The 23,134-nt window shown below is 38.1% G+C and overlaps 1 protein-coding gene across 3 annotated transcripts in view; it reads right to left on the bottom strand.

Annotated features, from left to right (window-relative positions):
- stox2b (storkhead box 2b) overlaps positions 1–23,134 on the bottom strand; it is a 75,073-nt gene that overhangs the window by 37,169 nt on the left and 14,770 nt on the right. Inside the window, exon 1 of one of the 3 annotated variants that reach the window (XM_039649124.2) lies at positions 10,123–11,576. The exons of 1 other annotated variant lie outside the window; for it this stretch is intronic. In XM_039649124.2, the coding sequence (XP_039505058.2) occupies positions 10,123–10,288 (166 nt within the window). In that variant the 5' untranslated portion in view covers positions 10,289–11,576. Of the gene's footprint in view, positions 1–10,122; positions 11,577–23,134 lie in introns of those variants that run through there. One more of the 3 variants, XM_089135036.1, reaches the window with a different exon arrangement.

Consider the following 23,134-nt stretch of genomic DNA (forward strand, 5'->3'; position numbering starts at 1 on the left):
GCACAGCAAACTAAAACCTTCTCAGAGTAGCAGCAGCATCTCTGAATTCATTCCCCACCCCTATTTTAATATTAAAGAGAAAAAAAGAAAAGATAAATCAGTCAAATATCCTGACCCACTACAAATTAATTGTCAAAACTGATTTAACTCAAGGCATCGCCTCACCGGGACATGCATCAAACTGAATAGTTAATGGCAATAAGCATGACATATCCCAAAATGAATCCTGTCCTTTATAGTGCAATAAGCGGAGAAAACCACAAAAGAGTTCTGGATGTGTTTGAAGTTTTACGCTCTTCATTAGAAATGCATGCATGACACTGCACACAGCCCTTGTCGAAAGGAGGTGATGACAACCTTGTCTGTGTTAAAAAAGGCTTTCAATTTCTGCATTCTTGTCGTGCAATCTGCAATTTACAGCCTGAACTGAGTTTCAAAAGTAAGCTTGATGAATCAAAAGATTAAAAGAATGCTTGAGACGTAAAAAAGGCAAAACAAGGAGAACAAATGAAGGAAAGTACATTAGTAGGCTGAAGTCATCTTTGAAACTTCAAGGTTAACAGCTTCAGTCACTTCTACAATAACTGGAAGGGAAACAAAAAAGAGAATAAAAGTAAAAACTGTGATTATACAATATAATAAGAGTATTGTTTCAAAGAGCAAGTGTATGACCCATTTTATTTCACATATAAATAACATATGGCATAGAACAGAGATTTATTTAGGCTAACCCCAAATATGACAATCCTCTTGTGAGGGACTCTCTTTTTAAAATATATGAGGGCAGCTATACACTTTCATGCATAAAGACTCAACAGTGTGAGAAAAAGAGTACATTTTATATTATAGGAGCAACACACTTTTATATTGTCATTCAGGTTTTTTCCTGCATTAAAGTGCAACACTTTACAATAAGGTTTCATTCGTTAACATTAGTTAATGTATAACTAATACATTACATTAGTTAATGTATAACTTATACATTATAACTAATGTATAACTAACATGAATAGTGTGTTTGTTAATCTTTGTTAACGTTATTTTAATAAAAATACAGCATGTTCATGTTAGTTCATTAACAAATACAACTTTTGATTTTATTAATGTATTAGTAAATTATCATTAATAAAGATTAATACATGCTGTAAAGTTTCAATTTATTATTAGCATAGTTCATGTTAACAAATGAAACCTTAAAGATTTGTTATCACATCATTTTTTCTTTAGTCAAATCAACTTAATTTATTTAGTTGAGATAACTTATTATTTTGAGTTTAATCTCCTTCATTGTATTAACTCACTTTTTCCAATTCAATCAACTTGAAATTTTAAGGCAACCAGGTTAAACCAACAATATTTTTTACAGTGTAAAGTGTTACCAAAAAAGCTAAGAGTGATAGTGACTAAGAGAAACTGTTGCATTAAACAGTTTTAATTAACATCTTAAGTTAAAGGAGAACTCCGGCGCAAAATGAACCTTTGGTCTAATAAAACGTCGGTACTTAGTCAATCGTTCTCTGAGATTTGTTTTCATGATAATCGAATGTAAAGAGTTTTATCTAAACTGTTTAGCATATAACACTAGTAATTGGGGCATTTAATAACTAAAAAGAAATCGCTGGTTAATACCACTAACAAGGCTCAAAATAGCCCCACACTAACACAGTAACATAACGAGGGTCCCTGCATGCAAAATGAAGCATTGAGAACTGTGTAAGTGTACAGACCATTTAATAAGAAGATATTTTATACCAATGAAAAAATACCCTAAAAAAAGGTCTCTCAAATCTTCTGTGGATACGCAGTTTGAAAACCCAATTTAACACCTCACTTAACTTCATATGCTGAATCTGAACTGCCATCACATGAAGGCACTAGCATTGGTTTTGGTATTGAAATACTGAGAAAGGCGGCAAAGAGAGGCTGAGAACTTTGCGACATCTTCAGAATCCAAATAAATCATGGACAATGAAAACATGGTGCAACTGTGTGTGTGAGATCGAGTGTGTTTGTGTGCACTTGTGTGGTGGGCACATGGTAATTCTGAGCGGCTTGCCAATACTTGAGTTCCCATCCAATCAAATGGCTAGAGAAGCCTTCCTTTTCATGGCATCTAAAGCTTCTCTCTAAGAGTCTGGAAGAAAATGCATAGAGCACCAGAAAACAAACACAAAAGCATTAAAAAAAATGGCAATCAAGCCCAAATAGACTCCAACGATCAAAACAGCTTGTGGTAAATAACAGTCTCAAAAGCCAGTCTGATGAATGATAGGGAATGACTCAGTAAAGGATTTTCCCAACAAATACACATTAATTCATTAACTGTTCATGACATAGAAATGTTTGATGGTTTTTGCAAGATGTTAATGGGACACATATGGCAAGGATACTAACTATGCATAAGATGAGACATGGCAGTCAAAAAAATCAGAAAAAGATTTTGGGCTAGTTTACTCCTTCAATATGTGTTCTTTCAAGCTGCTGTAAAGAAAACGTTGAAAATATACATTAAAATGTTTAATTCATTACATTTTGTTTACTTGCGGCAGTAAATTTCTCCCGAATTTACCAAGAAGTTAGCATTCCAGCCGTCATGCCGCGCTCGGTCTGTTTACTGAAGTCTGTCATGACCGGTATCGTTGTATCGCTCTGAATCTCCTGCACAACGCTATGTAACCCAAATATGGGCATTTCCTTTCTACCCATCGTAATCTAAAGCTAATGACGAAATCTCATTGGCTACTGCTGGTTTCTGCTAACGTGATTCGCTCACACGCATCACGTGGTGTACTCTGCCAATGTTAATTTGTTGATTTACTGCAGTTGTAGGCCTTATATGACTGCCATGTTATTAAATAATCAGTTTTCATGAGCTTGAAATATTAAATATTATTATTACTAAAGGCCTGAGCATTTATTCTGCTTTTGAACAATGTTTTCCAATAGAAATGCATTAAAATCCCACTTAAATCTTTAAATGCCTTTTTCTCAAAATTAGTTTGTCATTCACCAGTAGAATTAATATTAAAAAGTAATAAGCCTATTAAGAAGCCTTCTGTAGCACCTATGTACACCAAACTTTCCAGTTACACACTTAGCAGTATTCTGAAGATATTTTCAGAGGGATATATGAAAATATATGGCGAAATTTTTTTAAGGGTATGGACAGTATATTTTAATTTCCTAGAAAGCATATATCCCGAAATCTATCCTTTTTCATCTTGTGTCGTGTGTAAACAAATTCTTTTTTAATTTTTGCACCTGGCTTTATCATATGTTCAGATCGATCTACTGAAAATATATGCAAAATTGTGCATATTTAATGAGAGAATGCCTAATTTGCATAATTAAACATACAAATCAGCTGAGGAGGTTTCATGGTGATATCTATTATTTAAAAATGTTACCTTATTCACCTGTAGTGTCTCTCCTTAAGAGAGAAAATATGTGAAAGTTTCTTTCTCAAGACATTCTCAATCCTTATTGAAGTCGTCAAGTTTTGTGGCAAAAAATAATTACATTTTTCATTAACCATTTTCAATTTTCATTAACTCCAAATCGCAAATGATTATGAAAATAAATTAAATACATTTTTTTTTTAACACTTGACGAGTTTGGACACAAAATCAAAATAATAATATAGCACAATGTCTGCAGAAAGCTTCTGTGCTCATTTCTGAATATCTAATGATCTGTAATGTCCTGACATGCTTTTGTATAAAAACTAATTACATGTCTCAATGCTTAAACTTTCACAAGAACAAAATATTCTGCTTTTGCCAAAACACGATTTCATTAATAACATCACTACTATGATATGCAGTAAAGCTTAACCTTAAATTAGATGCTAGACCAGTATAAGTAGTTCTTGAGGAAGAAAGAGCTGGAGAGGTTGATAAGGGTAATTGGTCAAACGCAGTCACATGGTTTACTGACATCTAAGCTGGCCCTATCTAGAAAATCAACTATTGCTCTGTATGCCCTGAACAGCAAGACCAGCTGTTATTTATTTAAGAACAGTTATGCGACACGACGCCAAGTATGATATAGTGGGGTCAGATTAGAAATAATGATTGTATAAGAAGAGTCAAAGTGAAGTCTGATTGCAGTATTAAGAAGTCTTTCAAGATAAAAAGGTCCCTGATCTGGGCAGTTAGCTATTCAAAATAAATGGCCTACAAATCAATCTCCTAATATTTTAAATGGCAAACTATCAGTACCATATGTGCCATGAAATCTGGGTCTTATTTTTTACAAAAGTTTCAGATCCCTTAATACAGAAAATCTTCTGTAAAGTAAAGAGTAAAGAACTACAGGTGGTAAAAGTCTATCCCATAACACAGGTCCAATTTTAGTAAATTATACTATTCTACTAAATAGTTCCAATTCTACTAAAGCTAAATCTGGGATTTCACCAACATTTAAGTGAATCCCTCTAAAATCCCTGACATTTTCCATGTGACTCAGAGAATGAGTGTATCTGCGTGTCTAAAGAGGATCCGAAAGACTAAAGATATGTAGTGGTTTGAAGTTTCCATTTTAGGTTGAAAGATACGATGGGTTTTCCTAAATTAGCAAAACACAAATCTTTCCTCGAACTCAAGCACAATTTTTCTCCAGGAGACTGCAACCAAAAATGAATTACTTATTGCCTCATATTAATTACACATTTGAAACCAACACAGTCTTCCCTTTAACATTACTTTCCTAATGACTCTGGGAACTCCTCCAGAAAACCCCCTATAGTCAGTCAGTGTAATTTTGTGCTGAACGATAGCCAGGTAAGATAACAGTAAATCTCTCTCCCAACTCACCCATGACAGAATAAAATTCCCTATAATCGTTTTAAAACTCTTCTTGACTGAGAAAATACTAAACTGGGGAAACAAAGATTTCATATACCGAAAAATATAATTGAACTAAACAGGAGTTTATTCAAAAAAAGTACAGCTGTAAGTTATCAACCTTGTCCGTCGACATAATTTGCAAGTGGATATTGCATACCGCGGCTTCCCCACTGACCTGCGCGGATTAGCACTCCACACTAGGCATGTGTTACTGGAAATACAGAAGAATAAATGAAAGACAAGAAATCACAGGGTCAAGTTCAGCATTAACTGTAAAGCCAAAGCCTACAACTTTATCTCTAAACAATGCGGATGATTGTGACCTTCTCTTAATAGTTTTTACCTTCCAACCCCCAACTAACACTGCTCAATGAGAAAGCAGGCCACAGAAGTCAGGCGGTTTGTACAATCCGCAAGCTCACTCGACCGGCAGCTCACCGCCACCACACTAAAAATATCACATAAGCCATGTGAGGAATTCAGAGTCATTGTGGATTTTAACAGATATCGGGGAGCAAATGCTTCCAACGATTCTTTGAATTACTACAATATGTTGATGATGAGATTTTGTCCAACCGTTTCTTTCCTTCATTAATAAAATTGTCCAAAACAAACAAAACCAAAGAAGTATGGAATTTGTGTTAGGAACCTAAAAGTAAGAAATACTAACAAAATTTGACAGATTAGCTTCATGAAGATTATCAATGAACAACAACGAAAATTTCTTTTTTTTTTTTTGGTGACACTTTACAATAAGTTTCAATTCTTTAAAGGAGTAGTTCACTTTTGAAAAAACTTTTGCTGATAATTTACTCACCCCCATGTCATCCAAGATGTCCATGTCTTTCTTTCTTCAGTCGAAAAGAAATTAAGGTTTTTGATGAAAACATTCCAGGATTTTTCTCCATATAATGGACTTTACTGGTAACCAAACGGATCAAGGTCCAAAAGACAGTTTCAGTGCAAACTGCAAACTGTTCAAAGGGCTTTAAATGATTCCAGACGATGAATAAGGGTCTTATCAAGCGAAACTATCGCTTATTTAATAAATAAATAACAAAGTTTAAGTTTTATAAGCTCAAATGTTCGCCTTGCTCTGTTTAGGGACGCACGTTTGTGACTCTCCTGTTCGAACTCGTTCATCAAAACGAACAAATCTTTTTCCGAGTCATTTGGTTCATTCGAAAAACTAAACGAACTTTAGTTCAAACAAAACGAATTTTGATAAACGAGTTCGAACAGGAGAGTCACGAACGCGCATCACAGAGCACGGCGAACATTTGAGCTTATAAAACTTAAACTTTGTTATTTATTTATTAAATGAGTGATTGTTTCGCTTGATAAGACCCTTACCCATCGTCTGGAATCGTTTAAAGCCCTTTCAACAGTTTGCAGTTTGCACTGAAACTGTCTTTTGGACCTTGAAACGTTTGTTTCCCATTGAAGTGCATTAAAGTGAGACCACTGATCAAACTATATAAAGTTATTCTTGGCCCACAATGACCGGCGCCCGATCAATCGGAGCACCACAAATACTGACAATAAATGCAGGTATGGTCTATATGTAACCCTAGTATACAGTTCTGGGTATCTACACTATTATTCATAAAATGAGAAGGAAACTAACAGAAAGAACATTAAGATTGAAAAGAGCAGATGTTTCTATGAGTCCTTCTGATTGCAGAAATCACAAACTGCTGAAACTGCCTCTTCAACATAAACCAAAAGCAGACTTTAAAACCAAAACCAAATGCCAGTGCTTTGATACCCGTCACAAGAGCTCTGTAAATGATGGGTTTTAAGGAACTGTACAGATCAAATTGAGATTAACAATCAAGAGAATCGTCCACCCATTTTAACAATATCTAAAACAGAACGTCCCACTAGCCCGTTAAGAAGCCACGCACATTGAATTGCATGCTAGTGCTTCATGCCACCCAATCTCTACAATCACCACATTATTTAAAGGGATACTCCACTTTTTTGGTAAAAGGCTCATTTTACAACTCCCTCGGAGTTAAACAGTTGAGTTTTACCGTTTTCGAATCCGATTTTCTGATATTTTGAAGAATATCAGGAACCAGACAGTTTCTGGTCTCATTGACTTCCATAGTAGGAAAAAATATATACTATGGTAGTCAATGAGACCAGAATCTGTCTGGTTCCTGATATTCTTCAAAATATCAGAAAAATCGGCTGAATGGATTCGAAAATGGTAAAACTCAACTGTTTAACTCTGGGGGAGTTGTAAAATGAGCCTATTTCCAAAAAAGTGGAGTATCCCTTTAACATTTGACACCCAATGCTGCTAAAAACAAAAAGAAAGGGTCCTCAATCCAATGCAGTTAACCCATCACTATTCAGCTTTACCTCAAGCCTCATGGCTTTTTTACACAGGCCAGAGTAAATTTGAGTTGAGAACCCTCGCGCATGTCAACCAATGAACCATAACTCACCTACCACTGACACCAGGTATGGATGGCAAAAACCCTTCAGGGAGCCAACAGGTGGTGCCCTTCATGTCAAGCTCGGGTAACCTCCAATTGTTGGCTCATATCTATTCTTGGACTTCGTCAGTGAGACTGCTGGACGTAGACTAATCAAACTGGGATGGGGTAATCCTTGGTCATCGCCACTTAATTCTCTCGTTAGCGCAGAGGAGAGCAGCTGTAACGAAGGAGTTCTGGCACAGCGGTAATAAGAGTATTTATTTTTATTGGAGCACTCTGTTGTTTCAGGCCTTCAGCTTGGGTCTGGGATCTCTCCGCAGTGATTTGATATAATGACATCCAAGAGGAAACCTTAATTAGCCGATCCAAATATGAGATGCAGTTTATCCTGTTATACGTTGCCCTCTGGGTCTGAACAAGTCAGGTTAAGTATCACAAAAAAACCAAGTGTAATCAACGTAGATCAATTACCATAGCTACAACGGGTCTCAGCACATACAGTATATCTGATTACAGCACATCATGTAATAAACATGCAAATCTAAATGAAACAGGGTTGCGCAAACCTACGCATTTTCATAATCGATGAGTTCTCTGAATGATTAGTCAATCTTACAGACTGACTTCCCACATCTCTTTGACATTAAGATTGAATTTGCATTACATTTACAGACATTTGTGATTACAGGATGAATTTGGTTTTACATCAAAGCGAGCAGTTTCTCACAGACAAATATTTTAGAGCTGAGCTACCAGAACAATTTATATTCAACACAAAAAAGTCTACAATTTAATTATTTCCCTGACTTTTCTAGGCCTGGAAATCACAGCATTAAAATTCCCTGTGGGAGCAGTGATTGTATCATTAGGCTGATTTAGGGTCACGTCCACCAGACCCCGATCAGACACATTTCTTCAGGGACATATTCTTGTTTAGAAGCAGTAAGATAGATTGCAAGAGAAGGAACGCAATAGTCTAAAGATGCTTTTTAAAAATCGTAACTATCTTAGCACGACGAGATGCCTTAAAAGCGAACCACTTATGCAGTGAGGCATCATGCATTGTGCACACAGACCAGCATTTAAAAAAAAAAATAATCATAGCATTCAATATGGTAACTGACAGACATTCACCAAAAAGTCTAAAAATCTTTAACCTTTTATTGCACAAAACTATCTTAAGTCCAATAAAAATTCTCTTGACAGGTGCTTTTTACATTTAAAATTTTCTTTGAGTAATGTTGCGGTTTGATTGATCATGAAAAAGGCCTGCAAAGTTACAAAGCATAAAGTCACTAGCCTGGTTTGAGTTGCTTTAGTAGTGTGTTCAAACTAGAGCCAGACCGATATATCGGCAAGCCGATATTATCTGCCGATATTAGGCATTTTCCAAACTATCGGTATCGGCAGTTATGATGGCCGATATATGAATATTTCAAAAATAAAATAAAAACGGACGAAACACGCTTGAACCATGTCATGAGTGTTGGAGTTGTATAGTTTGTCCACCAGAGGGCACTCTACACCATTCCTGTTGGCAACACTCGTTAAGTTGGTCACGATACATACATTGCTTGAATAACAATTAAAAGAACATCCCCATCAGTTCTCTTAACTCAAATAAGCATGACAAAATTTGTGACTATCATGTCCAGTTTTGCTGCTGTTAAATAAGCCGAAAGTGAAGAGGAATTAGCTAGTAATAGTTACGTTACGTTGTTACAGTGTAGTTGACTGACTGTCCTTTTATCTTTTGACAATGTGACTGAAGTATTTCTTTAATAGCGCGTGACAGTTATAGCAATGAGACGTACCATATCTCCTTGGCCTGTTATATTGAAAATGTATGTTTTACAATTTGCAGTATGACATAATCCATTATAGCTCATCATAGACTAGCTAACCATTAAGCTAGCTAATGCCACTATCATCAGTCTGTTATCAAGTTTCTTTTTAAAATGCATTATCATATTATTTTAGTTAAAACTCATAAATAACTAATGTTAGGGAAATCTGTTAATATTTTGTTGCGCGTTTCTTAAAAAAAAAAGAAATAAAATAAAAAAAATCGGCCGATGTATCAGAATATAGGATTTTAAAACCAAAAAAAATAATATTTGTATTGGCATTCAAAATCCTTTATTGGTCGGGCTCTAGTTCAAACTAAGTTAAATGTGACATATCCGAAACACACTCAAAGCATTTGACCAATCACAACACACTGATCCGACGTTACAAACAGACTGGGAAAAGAAGTGATGGAAAAATGCAAAAAAGGTGAAAATTTGGAATATTCAAGAATGAAAACTAGACCCCAAAATATGAAAAGTACACCCCAAAATGGCATATTAGGTCCCATTTAATGCGGTGGATTTGAAATACAAGTTTAGCTTTGGTGAAAGTAGTGGTGCTGATTTAAGAGGATGAATTTACAGTTGCTCAGAGTTACAATAGCGCACTAAAACCAGCATGAGGAGTAGCATTCCCTAAATTACAACCAAATCTTGAGATATTTGCACATAAGTATGTATAAAAAAAAAATAAAACTCCACTCAACCACTCAACAAGCTCCAGATGCAACAAAAACTCAGTTAACACTCGTACACACAAAAGCATGTTCAGACAGTGTGGACCGAATGCTAAAAATAGCTGACCTGCATCTGTAATGCAACCGAACGTAATCATCTCATGGCCCTTGATCTGGTGAAAGTCACCCATTCAAATTTGGGATTCAATTCGAAAACAAAATGCAGCAGGGCTGTGAAATCAGATACACAAATTAATGAAGCATCACTTCCGTCAGTGGAGCGTAAAGGACAACTGACCTGCAATCAGGAATCCTCTAGGGGAGTGCGAGATGAAGTGTTTCGGGTAATGTTTGTGAAGCCGGTAGTCTTTCTCGCTCCGTGACCGAGTGCGATCCGAAGCACGGTCCGAGAATTCGGAACTGGGCCAGGCCCTGCGCAGAGTGGTGCTGCGTGTCTTTTTCATGATGAGCCCGGATAAACGCAGCGGCTCTTGAGATCACACCACTTCGGACATGGCGGGACACGGCTCGATCCTTTCTTCATCCAACAGTCAGGAAAATGATCACAGATGTTTGGGTTGTGAAGAGGTTGTGGAATCCCTTAGGAATGGTTTCGGGTCCTCCCGATCCTAAATCTGCCAGATGCAGATGCATCCAGCGACGCATCACCCTCCACGCACCTAATCCTGGCTTACGGTTTCTGGCTTCATGCACAAACAGAGGCACACTACTCACACATGCTCCGCGATCGCAGCGGCATGTGGACGGAAGACGAGGAGGTGTGTGGGAGTGGAGGGAGGAAGGGTACGAGGGGACTCATGTGGGAGAGTTGGAAGGAGGGGATTTCAGAGGGGTCGGGAGTGGGGGGCTCCACCGTGAGAAGAACCCCCAGATTCAGACAAAAGATCAATTCAGCCAAGCTTCAATCCACTAGTGCAGAGCCGTCGAGACAAAAGAAACCCCCAAAAACAAATTAGACTTTTAGGACCAGAAACCTCAGGCTGTTGTCTTCGTGTGCAGGGCAGGGGTCCTTCAACCATGCAGAGGGTGTCTATATATATATAGGAGAAACAAGATCCAAGTCCTCCCCCTTCTCTGATTCAAATCCAATCCTGGAAAAAGACCGCTCAATCTGTTAAGAAAAATAACAGAAAATCCCACTTGGGTGCGTTGAAAGATTTCTGATGCATTCTATAGTCCGCGACCAAGATAAACACTGATGCGAGTGAAAGCACGTAGAAGAACAGTCCGTCTTCTGGTCTTTCTCCAGAGTGTGTTGTCTGACTTTCCTCTCTGCATGCGCACGCTGATGGTTTGAGGAGATGTCCCTCTCCAGACTTGTTGATCCAGTCAGGGTGAGCTTCTCACCACAAAACCCTCAGGGTTTTCTCTCGCACTTTCTGGCAGTCCGCCCAGCCTATGGAAACACTCCGCTTTATTTACATACGCTGGCTCGCAAGCTCCCCAGACAGCCGAAACGTTGCCGTAAAGAGTGTGTGAGAAATGAGGACGAGGAGTCCCTTATCTGCAAGCGACGAATGACAAAAGAGTTGAGTCTCCTCTCTCACTTTTCATACCAAAAATCCTTCTTCCTCCAGGCGGAGTCATTCACAATTCCCACTCGTTCCTGTCAGTCGAAGCACCAGCTGCAAGAGAAATTCCTCTGGAATGCAATTAAAGAGATCCCTCCACGGCAGCGTGAGCGGGAAAAAGGGGTTCGGGGAGCAGTGTGAAATGGTGAATGGAGATCTCCCTCCCTCCTTCCCTTTCTCTCTCTCGCTCTGTCACGCTGTCATCCCTCCCTACCTCTCCTGACAGGAGCGCAATAGCGCAGCTGTTAGAGAACACAGCCAATCACTCCATGGCAGCAAACGGAGAGAGAACGTGACAGGATCTCTCTCTTTCATGCACTGCAAACGTACGTTGCATTATTTACTCAGAGTTGCAGACGGGAATACGACAATCACAGCGATACACACAAATTATTATTATTTTTTATTTATTTAGAAAGGCTTTTATGTGTTGATTGTTCTATTGTTTTTAGTATTCTGTAGCTAGTATTGTTGTTCTTTTATGTAGAAACTTTGAGATTCTTTGGAATGAAAAGTGCGTTATAAATAAAATCTATTATTATTATTATTATTAAAAAGAACAATGATGTATATTTACGAGTGAATATTATCCATACACAAGGATATTAGTTCCAAATAAAAGGTAAACATAATTAGAAATAAAAGGCGTTTCAATTAAAATAAAAGGCATGCATATAGGCCACTGTTTGTGTCCCAGGGATTTTTATTAATAAAAATATCAAACAAAAATAAAAAATTTTTTGTTTGTTGATGGTCACATTAAAACGGTTTTAGAAACTTTTTAGCATGCCTTTATTTAAATTTTAAATTAAAAAAATATATCTTGAATAATTACATGATTAAAAATGCTAAATATACGGTAACATCTAAAATATCTTTGTTGTTTTTATCGTTATCATCATTAAACGTATATAAAACATTTTTATATTCAATGTGTGAAGTTCAAAAATATCATTTTTACCACAACAGTGAAGAGAAAATGATGGCATGTAATTTCCAAACAAGCCACACACACACACAATTTTAAAATAAACTTCATTTTTGGGGCATTTATTGCATTAATTTAGATATACCTGCAATATGATGTAATTAATTTAAAGCATGACTTTATATTTTAGGTATTCATTTCTGTATTTTTGAATGTGTAAACTGTAGATTATATTGAATACTTGGCATTTTTTACTTTTTACTTTAATTGGCAGATTTTGTATCTTTTTTTCCTTTATTGTTTGCTTTCTTGTCTTATTTTCTTCTATTGTATTGTTGTAAAAAAAAAAAAATTATAAAATAAAAACACAATCCCTAATACCGATCCCTAAAGGGTGCATACTGTACAGTTTAGGAGTTATTCAGGCACTACAAATACATACTTTTAAGAGTACTGCCACGGTGACAAACTGTTATACTTCTAAAGGTAACATTTTAGAAAAGTCCAACATTGCTCACAATAAAGTAAACACCCTAAAACACCATTTATACAGGATCTCAAAGACACTGTGAGCGTGAGATGCTTTTCCATTTTGTTTCTAAATAATTTGGCCCTAGTTTTCCACAAGTTGTATTTAACAAGGCTGCCTTCGCTCTCGTTCCCCCTCCTCGGGGCAGATCATTAATCAGGGGGAGGACTCCCTCTCTGTCCGGCCAAATGAGCAGCGAGAAACTAATGTTTTTCCAATAAGCCACAGATCAGAGGTCACCCATCCATAAAGCAGACTTCCACCATCTTTCTCATTAGTATCAACAATCTGTGCCCATGGCTTGCTGCAAACAAATTGACATCAGCGTGTCCTGAATGAAAACAGACTTTGATTCAAAGAATGGAACAAATAATTTGTAACTATTTATGATGAACCAAACGGTGTCTTTTGAGCTTTTGGAAATGGTTTCCCTGAGCGCTGATGGTTTGCAGGCCGAGGGTGTTGGGTTACAGAGCTCTTAATAGAGCAGATTCATGGAGAGCAGAAACCTGCTGTAGGTCAAACTAACCCTTGGCTCACTAGTACAGGCTTTGCAGGAGTCTTGGCAAATGCACGTTTACAACTTTCCATGAGGTCTGGACAGTTTCGAGGAAGACAACACTCCTACTGTAACTAGATTTATCTAGTGGGATGTAGAGCATAGAGCTAGCAACACCAAGGGTTCGATTCCAAGGGAATTAATACGTAGAATGCATTAAAAGACCCTTTTGCAAAAAAAGCGTCAGCCAAACACATAAACACAAATGTATCTTTCAGATTGTCACCATTTGCATTTAATATTCTCTGACCAATTGCAACACATCAACACCAGTTGTTTTTCCTGGACATCTTGGCACAACAGTTTCACTGGGAGGCCCTCCGCTGTCATTTCAAGCCTTGCAAACCCTTAACGCTCCATTCCTCCATGGCTCTCAGTGTCTGGTTATCTCAAGCCCGGGCCACAGTGCCAGTTCTCAAGGTCCGAGTTCACATTTCCTGGGTCTGTTGTGGCTCATATTTCTTGTTGTGTTATGTCAGGGCCGCCAGTGATGACAGGAACGCAGACGAGGGCCAACGGAGCACATCTTTCCTTCCAGAGAAAGCTGACAGCGTGACCCGCTGAGGGTGTTGGTTGGGTGTAGCACAACACATGGGGTGGCCAGTCTAAGACGGCGCAGTCTTAAAACAACAAATTGAAATAATGATAATCGATGATGATTAGCAACAACAAAATGTGGTTCTTTGCATTGAGCACTGAGAACCGCAGTTATTGATCTCACTACAGGCATAAATACATGGAAAAGTAGTGAAAATCGTTTCTATGGATAATAAGAAAAGTTTACTTGCATTACCATTTAAATGTTTGGGCAGGGTCAGTAAGATCGTTTTGTTAAAAAAAATGAACTAGGCCATTTAGGGCCAATCCCAATTCTACCCCTTACCCCTTCACTTTCCCCTTCCCCTCCGTTTTGCGCGTCCACGTGAAGGGGTAGGGCTGTCCCAATTCTCTTTTGGTTGGAGGGGGAGGGCTAGGGTGAAGGGCCAGATAGCCCTTCAAACGAAGATTTTTCGGGAGCACACTTCAAACGAAGGGGTATGAGAAGTGTCACTGCTAACCCAGGCTGGCTGCCCAAGCGACAAAGGAGAACCATAAATTTAAGTATTTGTGGCTTTAATAAGTATTATAACGACAAATAATGATTTGCTTTATGTTACATTCAATATTGTGTTCATATTTACGGTCAGTTTCTTCACAGAAACGTTTGTAAAAAAAAAAAAAAAAAAAAAAAAAAAAAAAAAAATCGCTAAAATTACTGTAGTTTGCTAACGATAGTCCCGCAACATATTTTCGTCGTCTCCATTGTTTCCTGCGAACTTCACAAGATTCAAGAAAATAGCTGTAACCCACGCAACTGAGATAACTGCAGCTGTCGACGGCATCTTGGAAGTTGTGATAAACATCGGCGCATCTCCTGTGACGTAGGCGCTAGCGACGACTTATAATGACGTTTAACGGAGGCGTAGTGGTGTCCCATTTCTTAGGGGAATATTTTCACCCCTACGCATTGCCACTCTGTTTCAAGGGTCAAGGGGAAGGCGAAGGGGTAGGGCTAGGGGAAAGGGAAGGGGTAAGGGGTAGAATTGGGATTGGCCCTTAGTAGGAACACGTTCAATTGATCCCAAATGACCACCCCTATCTTTAAAGGGGGAGATAATTCAGACCCGAATTGTTAAAGACCGATTTCTATTCTGCCCTGTCTTTCTAAGGTTTTTGAATAAACAGATCACTAACTACTTCGAATAAAATCACAGTCTTTCCGACATGCAATCGAAGTCACAAACGACATAAAATCTGCCATTGATTGCAAATATTTCTGTGCAGCAGTTTTTATAGACCTGGCCAAGGCTTTTGACTCTGTCAAACACACCATTCTTATTGGTAGGCTAAGAAGTATGGGTCTCTCAAATCACTGCCTCACATTGTTCAGTAATTATTTCACAAACAGACTTCAGTGTGTTAAATCAGAGGGCTTGCTATCTAGCCCACTGACTGTCTCGACGGGGGTGCCACAAGGTTCAATTCTCGGCCCGATATCATTTTCGGTCTACATCAACGACGTGGTAATGGCTGCAAGTGACCATTCGATACATCTATTTGCTGACGATACTATTCTTTACACCTACAGCCCATCTATGAATACCATGTTAGACAGCCTCCAAGTGAGTTTTAACAGCATTCATTCTGTGGTCTCCAACTAAATTTAAACTCCAGCAACTCCATCCTCTTTGACGTCATAGTTCCCCACTTTGAAAAAAAGTCGTTTGCTGAGTCTGGTGTCAATGAAAGCTTTTATTGGACTAACAAGGACGTTTTCAGTTCTGAAACTTACAGGATATTCTTAAAATATGATGACCTCTTAGATGTCAAAAGCTCAAGGAAAATTTGATTTCTTAGTTCAACACCCCTTTAACTTCAACAGAATTCAGCTTTGCCACCAATTACATTTTATGCATTGGTGAACCTAAAAGCCTTCTTTCAAATATGATAATTAAGCCTCACATAATTGCCATCTGATTTAGTACCTTTACCATCTAATAGTATAACTATAATATGTGGTGTCTTCGTGTCTCTTCATTTCAAGACGATGTCATTGGGTTCCATCGAACCATTGTCAGTTTGTTCCTGTCCTCTCTGAGTGACCGATCCCACACTTGTACTAGGCTGCTGCAGGTTTTTTTTTTTCATGAAATTCATAGCACGCACCAATGTAGCAGCCAGACCCCCCAATGCATGAGAAAAACATGTTCTGAATTATCAACCCTACCCCCCACTTTCAAACCATACTGTTTTCCTTCTCTCTCACCCTCTTTTCTTTCAGGATCATCACAGTCTCCTCCTCCCTCTTCTCGGCACCCCATACTGTAAGAAACACGCCGCTGATCCTCTCACGCCAAACAATCCCAAACACACCTTCATTAGTGAGTGTCAGAAAGCGCTCCAAGCTACACAGACAGCTCTGTTTGCCCATATGTAGGCCATTCCACCGCCAAAAATACCACAAATCACTCTTATGCTCACCATTGTAATGAGACAATTGGACAAGCTCTTATCTGACGATAGGAATTGGTGTGTTGAAACTTAGTTGCCTTTTATTTTACACCAGCCTGAACATGCAATCACATAATGACTTTGGACTACAGATTTCAAAAGATTTCACCAATGCTCCAAATCAAAGTATAATTAACAAGAAAACCGCTCACTGCTGTCGATTTCGTTTTTTGTTGACCTGAATAATTTAGAAAAAACCTTCATTGAGAAATACTTGAAAACTGCATTATATTTGTTAATTTTTTTGGGTAAAGGTAAAATTCACCGATATACGTTAACGTCACGCAGCCGCCATTTTGAAATGGCTCCAGTGGGAAGAAAACCGGAAGTGCCGCCTTTAATCATAGGAGAGTCGCGAATGCGATGGCGTATTGTTGAGTTTAATATAGAAATTAGTTATTCTAAAAATGTACATACATTTCTTTCATACTTTAGACTATATACAGTGAAAATCATTTATAAATAAAACATATATATATATAAATATACATATATATATATAATATATATATACACTATGTTATATATATATATATATATATATATATATATATATATATATTATTTTTTACGTTCTGAAATTATATATATATATATATATATATATATACTGTATATAATTTCAGAATGTAAAAAAAGCAGCAGCCTCAGGTTGGTAGTCCAAGGTATTGTTGTCTATCTGTACTTCTGTTGAAATAGTTAAAATATAACTTTTCACTTACATTGTTATTCTGATAATATAGGCAAATTTGTCAGACACACACAAATAAATCAATAAATAAAAATTACACAAACGTGAACTATTCGTGTGTCAATTTAGTAAACTTGTTATTAACCCGGCCACAGCCTAGCTACAATGAAAGAGGAACAAGAATAAGCTTGAAAGTCCTGCTGACACACACAGCAAAATGTGCATGAGAGTCTAGATCATGACTGAGAAACACTGATCTAAACCCATCTCCATTAGTGGCCTTCTACACAATCTGACCAGTAACGTCTGTTTACAAGAGTACATGTTAGATGTGGAGTGTATTATGAAGACACGCTGGGAAAAGCACATTGCTGTCGATTCTACTGAGAAAGGGTGAATGTTTTGGATTATAATGTTGGTCTGAGGACATTTCTGAAAAATGCAGTGTTATTTAAATGGAATGTGTTCTTTCCCTCATATTTCAAACTATAAGCCCTTAAAGGGGTCATATCATGGAAAACAGAAATGTTCTTGCTCTTTTGAAATAAAAGATTGCGATGCACTATGTAATATTTTCAACTCAAAGTTTCCTCAATTTATTTAAACCATAAACTACAGGTAACAGAAATCACGATAGTTGCGGCGCAATAAGCAAACGATCATTACTGCACACATTTACATGTTTCAAATCATAAGTTATTAAACTGTCCCCATGTAGTCAATAATTTCATCACTTAAAACTCATCTTTGATCACCAAAACGGCATGTTTAATGTGTTTTTCCTATGAACATAAAAAATTAAATAAATAAAAGTTTTTTCAAATGAAATATTTTATATATGTGAATACTGTATATAGATTTATCTATGTTATATTATATATAAATATATTTTTTTCTTAAAAATGCATGCATGTGTGTGTACTTGTATATATACAAAATAATTATACACAGTGCTCCCACATATATTATAAAAACACAAACTTTTATTTTGGATGTGATTAATCACAATTAATCGTTTAACAGCCCTAATGAACATTTTTATTCATGCCTTAAAATAGCTTGAATTCTATACACTCGCTTAATTTAGTATACGCGGATCCATGAATCCGCAAATGAGCCCCGCCTCCACTCACTCATACAGGCTTGCCTACACCTTGATGTATCAGAATGGGAATTTATTTCACTGCAGTTTTAAATAGAAAATATTCAGCAATGGTGTTGACTTATGACTTTGCACATGGTATGTCTTAAAGCATATTAAAGCGATACTCCACTTTTTTTGGAAATAGGCTCATTTTACAACTCCCCCAGAGTTAAACAGTCGAGTTTTACCGTTTTCGAATTCATTCAGCTGATTTTCTGATATTTAGAAGAATATCAGGAACCAGACAGATTCTGGTCTCATTGACTTCAATAGTATATTTTTTCCTACTATGAAAGTCAATGAGACCAGAAACTGTCTGGTTACTGATATTCTTCTAAATTTCAGAAAATCATCTGAATGCATTGGAAAATGGTAAAACTCAACTGTATCTCTGGGGGAGTTGTAAAATGAGCCTATTTCAAAAAAAAAAAAAAGAAAAAAAAGTGGAGTCCCTTTAAGACAATTAACACAACATAGACTTAAGTTAATTAACACAACATAGACATATAAACAACATTAAAAACTAGATTTTCTCCCCAATGTGCAATACATGTGGATGTTGTATGCAGAACAGGACTGAAGAGTGCTCTGCATGTGCAAGTCCTGAGAGGAAAGTGCCAATGCCAAACTGCTGCCAATGAGGCCAAGCCTCTTGAGTTGACTCCTCCTGCTGTAGCCTAATTTCACTAAAAATGAGCAATTACAGCCAGCCATTAAATAAATAGCCAGCGCAAAGTTACCTCTGCCAAACCACAACTCAATGGCCTCAGTCCAAACCTAAACCATACAGGAAGAACTTCAACATTCATTAGGTACCCGAGCTCAGCATTCGCACTGTTCTAGACAGTTCTGTGCATCTCTAGAGATGGCAGACTGATGTGTTTAAAAGTTGTGGATGTGACATAATGTGATTACACAGTAAAGATGGAAGAGAAAATGGACTAGAGGTGGTTTCGAATGACATGCCGCTCAAAGCACATTAGAGCTGCGTGATTGTGCTAGTAGGTTTAACCAATTTAAAGGGCTCCCATTATGCTTTTTTAAAATGTTCTACATTTTTGGGGAGTGTAATGTTGCTGTTTGCGAATGAAAAAGGTCTGCAAAGTTACAAAGTCACTTCAAAGGGGGTTATACTCTATGTCTATACCACTAAGCACTGTTTCCGAAGCTATCCGTGACGATTCGTCAGTTTGTAGACCTTTAGCTGTAACGGTGTCAAATGTGGAATATAATGTGTTTAACATTCAAGCATAAAAACCTAGTATACCTCAAAAACACAAGCATTTGTCTTTAAAGGGGACCTATTATGTATTTTCAATGTTCATTTCCTTAGAATTTCTTGCTCTAAAAACTGACGGTCTGCGACTGTACCTTTAAGACTTACAGTTCGATTTCTGCATGGCCCTTGCATTGACCCTCTGCTATTTTTCCTTTCACCCCTACACACACATTCAACAGACACCCCAAAGCAAAATCTTTAATCTAATTTTCATATGACACATGCCCTATATTAAGTCAAGCTGCACACATTAGGATCTCGCCGTTTCCATTTTCCAGGCACAAAAAAACTCAGATGATCTCAACAAATCACAAATATCTTGCCATTCTGACATGTGTTTGGCCATCCCTGAGTTCTTGTCTTCTGGGGAAACTTTTATCGCTCTCACTCCCTCAAACCACACACAAACTATCTATAATCCTGTTCTACATCTTTCAACAGGCTGGACTATTACAAAAAGCATGGCTTTAACAGAGAGAACTGAAGCTGCCTGACAGGTTTGTTAAACGCAAAATAAAAATGAGAAATTATATTTTTGATACAGTAAAGAAAACCATTCCGTTCAGTTTTATAATTCTTGTCATTATTAAACTTAGCATTAGCATATGTCAACTTTCGAACTCAAATTGCATTTATGTAACACTCAGAAACTGTTTAATATAAAAGTACTATCAATTCAGACATGTATGTAAATAAAGTAGGCCTAATTTTCAGACAGACTACTACATCAAAAATAGAAAGGCGGCGAACGTCAACTGAACAGCCGCTTCCAGTTTGGACAGCTCTGTTGATTATAATGGGAACGATCTAGTTTCACTTGCATCTGGTGTAGACACGCGTAACCCAAACTTTTTTGACAGATGCAAGTACTCAAGCTTGTTTGTTGTCGTCACCTAGGTTACAGCTGCTTTCTTTGCATTTTAGGCTTATAATAAGCTTGTACAATCACCTAAAGGATTATTAGGAACGCCATACTAATACTGTGTTTGACCCCCTTTCGCCTTAATTCTACGTGGCATTGATTCAACAAGATGCTGAAATCATCCTTTAAAAATGTTGGCCCATATTGATAGGATAGCATCTTGCAGTTGATGGAGATTTGTGGGATGCACATCCAGAGCACAAAGCTCCTGTTCCACCACATCCCAAAGATGATCTATTGGGTTGAAATCTGGTGACTGTGGGGGCCATTTTAGTACAGGGAACTCATTGTCATGTTCAAGAAACCAATTTGAAATGATTCGAGTTTGTGACATGGTGCATTATCCTGCTGGAAGTAGCCATCAGAGGATGGGTACACGGTGGCCATGAAGGGATGGACATGGTCAGAAACAATGCTCAGGTAGGCCGTGGCATTTAAATGACACTTAATTGGCACTAAGGGGCCTAAAGTGTGGCAAGAAAACATCCCCCACACCATTACACCACCACCACCAGCCTGCACAGTGGTAACAAGGCATGATGGATCCATGATCTCATTCTGTTTACCCCAAATTCGGACCCTACCATCTGAATGTCTCAACAGAAATCGAGACTCATCAGACCAGGTAACATCTTTCCAGTCTTCAACTGTCCAATTTTGGTGAGCTCTTGCAAATCGTCGCCTCTTTTTCCTATTTGTAGTGGAGATGAGTGGTACCCGGGGGGGGTCTTCTGCTGTTGTAGCCCATCCGCCTCGAGGTTGTGTGTTGTGGCTTCACAAATGCTTTGCTGAATACCTCGGTTGTAACGAGTGGTTATTTCAGTCAAAGTTGCTCTTCTATCAGCTTGAATCAGTCGGCCCATTCTCCTCTGACCTCTAGCATCTTCAAGGCATTTTCGCCCACAGTTCTGCCACATACTGGATATTTTTTCCTTTTCACACCATTCTTTGTAAACCCTAGAAATGGTTGTGCGCGAAAATCCCAGTAACTGAGCAGATTGTGAAATACTCAGTCCGGCCCGTCTGGCACCAACAACCATGCCACGCTCATAATCGCTTAAATCACCTTTCTTTCCCATTCTGACATTCAGTCTGGAGTTCAGGAGATTGTCTTGACCAGGACCACACCCCTAAATGCAGTGAAGCAGCTGCCATGTGATTGGTTGATTAGATAATTGCATTAAAGAGAAATTTAACAGGTGAAGGGTCGCATGAAAAAAGAAATACACAATTTTTCAGATGCTTTTTCTGTTTGTGGGTGCTTATTTGTCCTAAAAAATAATGTCAATGCAAAATCTCATGATGTTCCTATAGTATAACCAGAAATATAGATCTGTTGATGGCATGTTTTCCACATCTTTCAAATACGCCTCGTCCTTTTTTTTGTGTGTGCAATTTTGCCTGTTAGTACGAACATCACACCAAAAAAAAAATAATGTTTCAGTGATGTCAAACCTAAAAAGAACTAGAACAGAGCAGAAATCTGTCAATTTTCTCAACAAAAAAACAAAAAACGAACTATTTTTTCAGAGAATACAAGATGCATCATTAAAAACACAGCACAACAAAAAATAAATGGGACGTCTGATCAGCCTGCGAGATCAATAGCTGTGAAAGTGACGGTGAACTCGGTTCGAACTCTGGCTCAGAGTTGGCGGCGCTGAATTTATGCAACTAGGTCGCCTGCGCACCAACGACAGCTTCAGTCAGGCAGCCTGCCACCGAACGAGGGCCCGCTCGCTCCTCGCTGCTTCATTAGAGAGCTCGGCACCGCAGTTTCAAACAGAATTCATCATGTGAAGTCGAATGAAATCCAAGCAATTAAAGGGAAACCCCTCCGCTCTTCAAAGGCACCGGGAACAGACATCTCTATTGCCCCCCTGCCATTTCACAGCCGAAAGATGACCGCAACGTCTTTGTTGAGTTGCTCGCTCATAATCATCACCGTAGAATCAATGTATTCTGGCTTCAAACGTACAGAGCACTACTTTCATGGTCTGATTGTAAAGCACTTGGGTCCAAAACTTCAGCGTGGCACCGTGGTGTTAAGTTAAGCACTTGGCTGGCATTAACATACGCCGTGTCTCTCCGAGGGCCTCGTGGCGATCCTCGCCAAGGCTAATCATGGTTTAGCAATGAACCCAGAGCTGAAAGTTTTATCGTAGAAGTCTTAATGAGTGCACCATACATTTGCCGAGGCCAATTTGAGCAGTGTCCAAAAAAAAAAAAGAGCCCCGTCTTTCTCTCGAATCATTCATTGAGATCCAGGATCTTCTGAGATATGGTCATCAAGATGTTGACCTCTTGGATTCAACAGCGGTGCCGCACATGGGCATTGGCCCGTAGCCCGGAGAGGAAACTTCATCATGATTTGAGCAATATAATATTTGAGTAATTTATTCCCGGGGTCCAGGGCCAGACTCGCATCCAGAGTTGATTTAAGAGTCCCTGCTTTGTTGTAACTCTCGGCAGACATTCTGGAAGAGGGCAATTTCAGCTCAGCTGTGTGTAGTTTGGAAACACTGCACCATCATGGCAGAATAGAATAAAATGAAAGAAAATAAAGCCTTTTTTAGGCTCCGATTTAAAACAACACAGCTCAGTTTCATAAAAAT

This window comes from Pimephales promelas, chromosome 9, assembly GCF_988280905.1.
Source record: "Pimephales promelas chromosome 9, fPimPro1.hap1.1, whole genome shotgun sequence".
Classification (NCBI taxonomy): domain Eukaryota; kingdom Metazoa; phylum Chordata; class Actinopteri; order Cypriniformes; family Leuciscidae; genus Pimephales; species Pimephales promelas.